The sequence below is a fragment of the Lathamus discolor genome, chromosome 23 (genome assembly GCF_037157495.1).
Source record: "Lathamus discolor isolate bLatDis1 chromosome 23, bLatDis1.hap1, whole genome shotgun sequence".
NCBI lineage: Eukaryota > Metazoa > Chordata > Aves > Psittaciformes > Psittacidae > Lathamus > Lathamus discolor.
This window is the reverse complement of record NC_088906.1, coordinates 2153576-2162011: the sequence shown is the minus strand read 5'-3', so window position 1 is coordinate 2162011 and position 8436 is coordinate 2153576. Positions and strand designations below refer to the sequence as shown.

At 66.0% G+C, this 8436-nt stretch overlaps 1 protein-coding gene across 5 annotated transcripts; it reads right to left on the bottom strand.

The window, feature by feature from the left end:
* Positions 1-23: 23 nt before the first annotated feature.
* Positions 24-8436, bottom strand: PPP1R1A (protein phosphatase 1 regulatory inhibitor subunit 1A). Of its 5 annotated transcripts, none has more exons than XM_065659535.1 (7): positions 7346-8436; positions 3753-3813; positions 2140-2177; positions 2007-2070; positions 1753-1855; positions 1583-1677; positions 24-516 (listed from the first exon to the last, which is right to left on the bottom strand). In XM_065659535.1, exons 1-7 carry the CDS (start codon positions 8414-8416, stop codon positions 242-244), a joined length of 1707 nt encoding a protein of 568 aa, XP_065515607.1. In that variant the 5' UTR covers positions 8417-8436; the 3' UTR covers positions 24-241. The 5 variants fall into 5 exon arrangements, with proteins under 5 accessions (XP_065515607.1, XP_065515608.1, XP_065515609.1 ...); XM_065659536.1 differs by having other exon boundaries at positions 383-513; positions 1582-1677; XM_065659537.1 differs by having other exon boundaries at positions 454-514; positions 1582-1677; positions 1753-1893.

Genomic DNA, 8436 nt, shown 5'->3' with positions numbered 1-8436 from the left:
GCACAAAGGCAAAGATGAGGCCATGGGGAGAAGGGATCCCTTTAATACCGGCTTGGGGGGGGGGACACACGGACCCGCTCATCACGCGTGAACACGCGTGTTCCGTGTGCGCGCGCACGCGACCCATGTGCAAAGGGTGCAGGAGTGCCCCCCCCTCCCCCTTTATCCCCTTCCCGTGTCCATGTGTGCACACGCGTGTGCCCCCCCCCCCCCCGCCCCCCATGGTGCATGTATGTGCGCATCACACGTGTGGGATGGGGGGGGGGGCAGCTCCCTGTGCCCCCCCCCCCCAGGGGAAGGGGGTGCAGTGGGGGGGGTGCTGCTCGGTGTCACCCATAGGGATGGAGTTGGGGGGGGGGGGGGGGAGGCAGGGGATGGGGGGGGGGCAGCCCGGCTGCCCCTTGTCCCCACAGCCCCCCCCGGGGGGACCTGCCCTGGGGGAGCCCCACAGCGGCCGCTGGCGTCTAGAAAAGGCTCTCATAGAAAAGGGTTGGTGGCAGCTCCGGGGGGGGGGGCCTGGGGGCAAAGGGGGCAGCGCTGGGGCAAGGGACCCCCCCCCCCCCCCCCGGACCCCCCATCCCCATCTCCAGCCCCAGCGATGCCCCCTGCACCCCCGTCACTGTCCTCTGGGTGGCGCCCAGGGACCTGCGGGGGGTCCCAGCGCCCCCCCCCGCCCCGTGCCCCAGCTCAGTGCCCCAAGGTCCCAGTACAGCTCCCCAGTGGTACCATTAACCCCCAGGGTCCCCAATGGCCCCCATTGCCCCCCATTGCCCCATTTACCCACCATTATCCCCCTTACCCCATTGCCCTCATTGCCCCCATTACCCCATTGCTCCCATTACCCCATTGCCTCCATTCCCCCCATTGCCCCCATGGCCGCCATTACCCCCATGGCCCCCATTACCCCATTGCCCCCATTACCCTCATTACCTCATTGCCCCCATTAAACCATTACCCCCATTACCCCATTACCCCATTGCCCCCATTCCCCCCATGGCCCCTATTACCCTATTGCTCCCATTACCCTCATTACCTCATTGCCCCCATTAAACCATTACCCCATTACCCCCATTGCCCCCATTACCCCCATGGCCCCCATTACCCCCATTGCCCCCATTACTCCGTTACCCCCATGGCCCCCCTTACCCCATTACCCCCATGGCTCCCATTACCCCATTGCCCCCATCACCCCCATTGCCTCCATTACCCCCATGGCCCCCATTACCCCATTGCCCCCATTACCCCATTACCCCCATGGCCCCCATTACCCCATTACCCCCATGGCCCCCCTTACCCCATTACCCCCATGGCTCCCATTACCCCATTGCCCCCATTACCCCCATTGCTTCCATTACCCCCATGGCCCCCATTACCCCATTGCCCCCATTACCCCCATGGCCCCCATTACCCCATTGCTCCCATTACCCCATTACGCCCATTGGCCCCATTACCCCATTACCCCCATTAGCCCCATGGCCCTCATTACCCCATTGCCCCCATTACCCCATTACCCCCATGGCCCCCATTACCCCATTGCCCCCATTACCCCCATTACCCCATTGCCCCATTGCCCAGCACTCACCTACTGGCCTCCTGCAGCACCTTTCCCGGTGCCTTCCTTTGGTGCTCTGTGGGTGCCCTCCTTGGCCTGGCTCTGCCGCGCATCCCCGGGGGTCCCTGTGGGTGCTGGGGGGTGAGACCCGACCCCCCCCCCCATTCCCCCCCACTTTACCTCCCCTCCATTGCTCTCACCGGTACCGGGACCCCCTCGGTGCTTGGTGCTGGTGCTGCCGTCCCCCCCCCGGCAATGGGGGGCTCCTTCCTCCTCCTCCTCCTCCTCTTCCTCCCCTGGCTCCTGCTTGCAGAGGTGATGCTCCACCATCATCTGCAGCTCTGCCGGGCAGGGGGGGGCACTGGTGACCGGCCCCATGCCCCCCCCCCCCCCAACACGGTCTGCCCCATGGACACCCCCCAAGTGCCCTTCCCCCCCCCCCCCCCCCAATTACCTTTCATGGTGGGGGTGCTGCGGGAGAGCTTCTTCCTCTGCCGGGGGGACATGGCCAGGCCTGACTGAGGGGGGGGCCTGAGTGAATGGGGGGGGCCCATAGGGGTGCCCCCCCCCATAGAGGCAGCACCTACCTTGAGCAGGGGGTTGGGCAGCCGGTCCTCATCGATCTCTATGGGGGGGGACACAGAAGGACCGAGGGGTCAGGATGGGTGCTGGGCTCCATCCTGCACCCCCAATGGTGGGGCACAGAAGGACCAAGTGATGGGTGCTGGGCTCCATCCTGCACCCCAATGGTGGAGCACAGAAGGACCAAGTGATGGGTGCTGGGCTCCATCCTGCACCCCAATGGTGGAGCACAGAAGGACCAAGTGATGGGTGCTGGGCTCCATCCTGCACACCCCAATGGTGGGGCACAGAAGGACCAAGTGATGGGTGCTGGGCTCCATCCTGCACCCCAATGGTGGAGCACAGAAGGACCAAGTGATGGGTGCTGGGCTCCATCCTGCACCCCCAATGGTGGGGCACAGAAGGACCAAGTGATGGGTGCTGGGCTCCATCCTGCACCCCAATGGGACCGCAGCAGTGCCCATCACCACGGCTCCCCCAGCATCACCATCACCCCCTATGTCTCCATGGCAACCAGCATCCCGCCCCTCATACCCTTAACACTAGAGGGCTGCATCCTGCCCCCCCCCAAGTGATGCTCAGCCCCACAGAGCTGGTTCATTCCCAGCGGGTGGCACTTGGGGACCGTCCCCAAGGCACGGGGGGGGTCCCCAAGATGGAAACAGCCACTGGGGGGGGGGAAGTGGGGGGGGCGGTCCCTGTCCCCAAAGGCCACGTTCCAGGCTGGGGGCACTGAAATGTCACCACCGAGGGCCCCGGGGGGGGGGGGGGGGGTTGGCCCCTTGCCCGTGGCTCCGGTGTCGCTGGCAGGTGCTGGGTCATGGAGATGGATGGGGGGAGCCTGGGGGCCGGCACAGGGAGGGGGGGACGGGGCCAGGGTTGGGGGGGGTATCGGGGGCAGGATGAGACCCGGTGCGGTCAGCATAGAGGGGGTGCTGAGTGTCATGTGGGGGGGTGCTGAGTGCCATATGGGGGGTGCTGAGTGTCATGGGGGGGGGTGCTGAGTGCCATATGGGGGGTGCTGAGTGTCATGTGGGGGGGGGGTCCTGAGCATCATGGGGGGGTGCTGAGTGTCATATGGGGGGTCCTGAGCGTCACTGGGGGGGGTAATGAGTGTCATGTGAGGGGTCCTGAGTGTCATATGGGGGGTCCTGAGCGTCATATGGGGGGTGCTGAGTGTCATGTGGGGTGTACTGAGCATCGTATGGGGGGTGCTGAGCACCATATGGGGGGTCCTGAGCACCATATGGGGGGTCCTGTGCATCATGGGGGGGTGCTGAGTGTCATACGGGGGGTGCTGAGCATCATATGGGGGGTCCTTAGCATTGTATGGGGGGGGCCTGACAATCATATAGAGGGGTTCCTGGGCATCTTATAGGGGGTCCCTAAGCATCTGATGGGGGGGTCCTGAGCATCAAATGGGGGGGTCCCGAGCATCCTATAGGGGGTCTCTGGGCATCTTATAGGGGGGTCCCTGAGCATCAAATGGGGGGGTCCTGAGCATCCTATAGGGGGTCTCTGGGCATCTTATAGAGGGGTCCCGAGCATCAAATGGGGGGGTCCTGAGCACCATGGTGGGGGGGCCCAGCGCACCCCCCCCGGGGTCCCTGCCACGCACCTGGGGACGATTGGTCACTGCTCAGCACCAGGTTGGCCGGGGTCGGTCGGCGCCTTCGGATCTGAAATTGGGGGGGGAAAGGAAGGGAATGAGGACCCCAAAACCCCCCCCCCCCCGCACCCCTAAACCCCCCCCATCCCCAAGGCCCCCTCCGTGTCCTTGGCCCCATGGCCCCGGTGGCCCCATGGCCCCCAGCCAGGGCCCGGAGCCCGGTGGCTCCGTGGCCGGACACTTGTGTCCCGTAAATCATCATTCCCTGGGCACAGGCAGGGGGGGCCGGGTCCATCCCGGGAAGCGCTTGGGGACATCGGGGGCTGGGGGGCACCGGGGCTTGGGGACATCAATGGGGGGACATCAATGGGGCTTTGGGACATCAATGGGGGGACATCAATGGGAGGACATCAATGGGGGGACATCAATGGGGCTTGGGGACATCAATGGGGGGACATCAATGGGGCTTTGGGACATCAATGGGGGGACAGCAATGGGGGGACATCAATGGGGCTTTGGGACATCAATGGGGGGACAGCAATGGGGGGACAGCAATGGGGGGACATCAATGGGGCTTTGGGACATCAATGTGGGGACACCGGGGCTTGGGGACATCAATGTGGGGACATCAATAGGGGGACATCAATGGGGGGACATTGGAGCTTGGGGACACCGGTGCTTGGGGACATCAATGTGGGGACATCAATGGGGGGACATCAATATCGGGACACCGGTGCTTGGGGACACTGGAGCTGGGGAATGTCAATGTGGGGACATCAGTGGGGGGACATCAGGGCTTGGGGACACCGGTGCTTGGGGACATTGATGCTTGGGGACATCAATGTGGGGGCATCAATGTGGGGACATCGGGGCTGGGGGACACCAGTGCTTGGGGACATCGGGGCTTGGGGCCATCAATGTGGGGACATCGGGTCTTGGGGACATCAATGTGGGGACATCGGGGCTTGGGGACACCGGTGCTTGGGGACATTGGGGCTTGGGGCCATCAATGTGGGGACATTGGGGCTTCCGGACCCCGGTGCCTGTGGCCACCAATGTCCCCCTGCACCCCCGATGTCCTTGCCCAAGGTGACCCGGAGCATCCCCCCCCCGGTGCCTTCAATGGGGTTTGGTGGCCCCGTGCTGGTGCCACCGGTGCCAGCTCCGCTCCTCGGCCCCTTTCCCCACTGACCCAGTGACTGAGCTCCCCAGCGCTCCCTAATGAGGCGGGATGCCTAACGAGATGCTAATGAGATGCTAATGAGGTGCTCATGAGGCCGGGAGGGTGGAAGCCCCCACCCCAGCCTCCTTCCTTTCCCCATCTCACCCCCCCCAACCACCACCCCCCCCCCCCCCCGGCGCATCTTCTCCTCGGCCCCGTTGCCATAGAAACCCGCGATGTGGATTTAAACGGAGATTAGAGGGAGCCGGGAACATCGGGAATACCGGGAATCGCCGGGAATCACCCTCTGCCCACCCATGAGCGCCTTGCGCAGGCTGCGGGCTCCAACCCCCCCCCCCCTGCACACAGCGATGGGGCTGGGCCCGGGGGAAGGTGTGGGGCTGGGTGTGGGGCTGGGGGCACCGGTGTCACCCGCTCAAGGTCACCCGGGCAGGGCCGAGCAACCCCCGTTGTGCCCCCCCGGCCCCGGCGGGGTCCGGGTGCCTCAGGGGGATGAGCTGGTGCTTCCCCATTGCATCCCTCCCTGCCTGCCCTCAGCCCTGCTTCCCGGCCTCCATCCCTGCCTCCATCTCTCCTTCCATTCCTTCCTGCCTCCATCTCCCTTTTCCATCCCTCCATCCCTCCCTCCACCCCTGCCTCCGTCTCCCACTTCTTCCATCCCTCCCTGCTTCCCTCCCTGCCTCCATCTCTCCCTCCCTCCCTGCATCCTTCCCTCCCTCTCTCCCTCCATTCCTCCACCCATCTCCCTGCCTCCCTCCCGCTCTCCCTCCTTCCTTCCATCCCTCCCTGCCTCCACTCCTCCCTTACTCCATTCCTCTCTCCTTCCCTCTCTCCATCCTTTCCTCCACTGCCTCCATCTCTGTCTCTCCCTCCATCCCTCCCTATCTCCATCCCTCCCTGTCTCCATCCCTCCCTCCATCCCTGTCTCCATCCCTTCCAGTCTCCATCCCTCCCTATCTCCATCCCTCCCTGTCTCCATCCCTCCTTCCATCCCTGTCTCCATCCCTCCCTCCATCCCTTCCAGTCTCCATCCCTCCCTCTATCCCCGTCTCCCTCCATCCCCGTCTCCATCCCTCCTTCCCTCCCTCCCTTGATCCCTCCCTCCATCCCTCCCTGTCTCCATCCCTCCCTCTATCCCTGTCTCCCTCCATCCCCATCTCCACCCCTCCCTTCTTCCCTCCCTATCTCCCTCCCACCCTCCATCTCCCTCCATCCCTCCCTGCTTCCCTCCCTGTCTCCCTCCATCCCTCCCTCCCTGCCTCCCTGTCTCCATCCCTCCCTCCCCTCCTGTCCCAGGCTCCGCTCCCTCCTCTCTCCGCTATTTTTAGCTCCATCTCCACCATCGATTAAGGGCAGCGGGAGCCCGGCCGCGGCCCCGCTGCTCCCTGCGGAGCCGGGAGCAGGGACGGGAGCAGGGACGGGAGCAGGAACGGGAGCAGGAACGGGAGCAGGAACGGGCAGGGCCCAAACCCCGCCGGGCGCTGGGAGCGGGGCCGGGACACGGGGCACAGCCCGAGGCCGGGCCTGGCACCCATGGGTGGCCCCAGCGCTGGGGTGGGGGGGGGGGTGCTCACAGCAGAGATGGGCTCCAGGAGCTGGGGTGGGGGGGAGGGGGGGGGGCTTGAGGAGCTCCATGGGGACGAGCTTGGGGGGCAGCCCCACAGGACACGGGGGGGGGGGACGGGACACAGGATGGGGCCCCCATTGTGGGGAGCCCGCATCCCTGCAGGGACCCCCAAAAGAGCCCTGAAAGCGGGGGGGGGGGGGGGGCAGCAGCATCTGCACCAGGCACCAGGATGGGGCTGAACCCCCCCGGGGAGGGGAAACTGAGGCAGGGTCCAGCAGAGCCCCCCCATAGCCCCGTTGTGTGTGTGGGGGCAATAGGGGGCCCTGCTCCTCCTGCACCCCCCGGCTCCTGCCCTCACTTGGGGGGGGGGGGGCATGAGGACCTGAGGACCCCCAGGTGCGTGCCTGCATCTTGGGGGGGGGGGGCACACTGCTGGCACAGGGGGACCCCCCCATCAGCATCCTTGAGACCCCGCTGAGCTTCACACCCCGCTTGGGGGGGGGGGGGACCTGCCAAGAGCCCCCCCTTGTCCCCTGCAGCTCCCAGGGTTTGGGGGGGGGGGGGGGGGAGCAGAGAGAGGGGTCTCTGTGCGTGTGTGCGTGGTGTGCCCCCCCCCCCCCTTCTTTGGGTCCGCTCCAATGGAGCAAGAACTGGAAGCACCCCGGGGTGGGGGGGGGGGACGGGGACACCCGGAACCCAACGCCCGGCCCTGGGCGTCGTAAGGAACCCGCACATGGCCCTGGCTCCCCCCGCCCCGATGCCGCGGTGATGGCCGCTGCCTCCGCCGCGCCCTTCCCGTGCCCGCATCCCCGCCGGTCCCCGTTCCCCGCCCCAGCCCCGGTGCCTCCGAACCTGCTCGGCCGCCTCCGGGTCCAGGTGCGGCTCCAGCAGCGGCACCGTGAACTGGATCTTCCGGGGGCTGTTGGGCTCCATCGCGGGCGGCGGCGGCGGCGGCGGCTCCGGTGGCTCCGGTGGCTCCGGTGGGTCCCGGCCCCGGCCCCGCCCCGGCCCCGGCCCCGCCCCGGCCCCTGGTCCCGGTGCACGGACGGGCGGTGGGACCGGGGCGGGGACAGAGGCGGGGACACAGGGGATGGGCACCGGGAGCGGGCGGTGGGGTGGGAGAGGGGGCACAGGGATGGGCACGGGGACGGACACAGGGAGGGATACGGGGCTGGGCACAGGGATGGACACAGGGATGGGCACAGGGATGGACACAGGGATGGGCACAGGGATGGACACGGGGACACAAGGACGGACACAGGGACACGGGGATGGACGCAGGGACGGATACAGGGATGGGCACGGGGACACGGGGATGGATACAGGGATGGGCACGGGGATGGGCACAGGGACACAAGGACAGACACAGGGACATGGGGATGGATACAGGGACATGGGGATGGATACAGGGACACGGGGACGGACACAGGGAGGGATACAGGGATGGACGCAGGGATGGACAAGGGGACACAAGAACGGACACAGGGACACGGGGATGGACACAGGGATGGATACCGGGATGGATACAGAGATGGGCACCGGGATGGACAGAGGGACAAAAGGACAGACACAGGGACATGGGGATGGACACAGGGATGGACACAGGGATGGATACAGGGATGGGCGCAGGGACACAGGGATGGACACAAGGATGGACGCAGGGGCATGGGGATGCACACAGTGACATGGGGATGCACACAGGGACACGGAGACGGACACACGGATGCACACGGGGTTGGACACATGGACATAGATCCCAGGACGAAAGGAAACACACAGGGACAAAAGGAAGGACACATGGACAGATCCCGGGATACAGGGGCGGGCACATGGACACAGGGATGGACCCAGGGACACAGGGATGCATCCAGGGACACAGGGATGGACACATGGACAGATCCTGGGATACGGGGACGGACACATGGACACAAGGACGGACACAG

Excerpts from the sequence above, each read along its gene's own strand:
- PPP1R1A (XM_065659535.1), bottom strand. The coding sequence starts at position 8,416 with ATGTGTCCGTCCCCGTATCCCAGGATCTGTCCATGTGTCCATCCCTGT. Across the intron at positions 3,814-7,345 it reads ACCCGGAGGCGGCCGAGCAG|ATCCGAAGGCGCCGACCGAC; the intron begins GTTCGGAGGCAC and ends CCCCAATTTCAG. Across the intron at positions 2,178-3,752 it reads CAGTGACCAATCGTCCCCAG|AGATCGATGAGGACCGGCTG; the intron begins GTGCGTGGCAGG and ends CCCCCCCCATAG.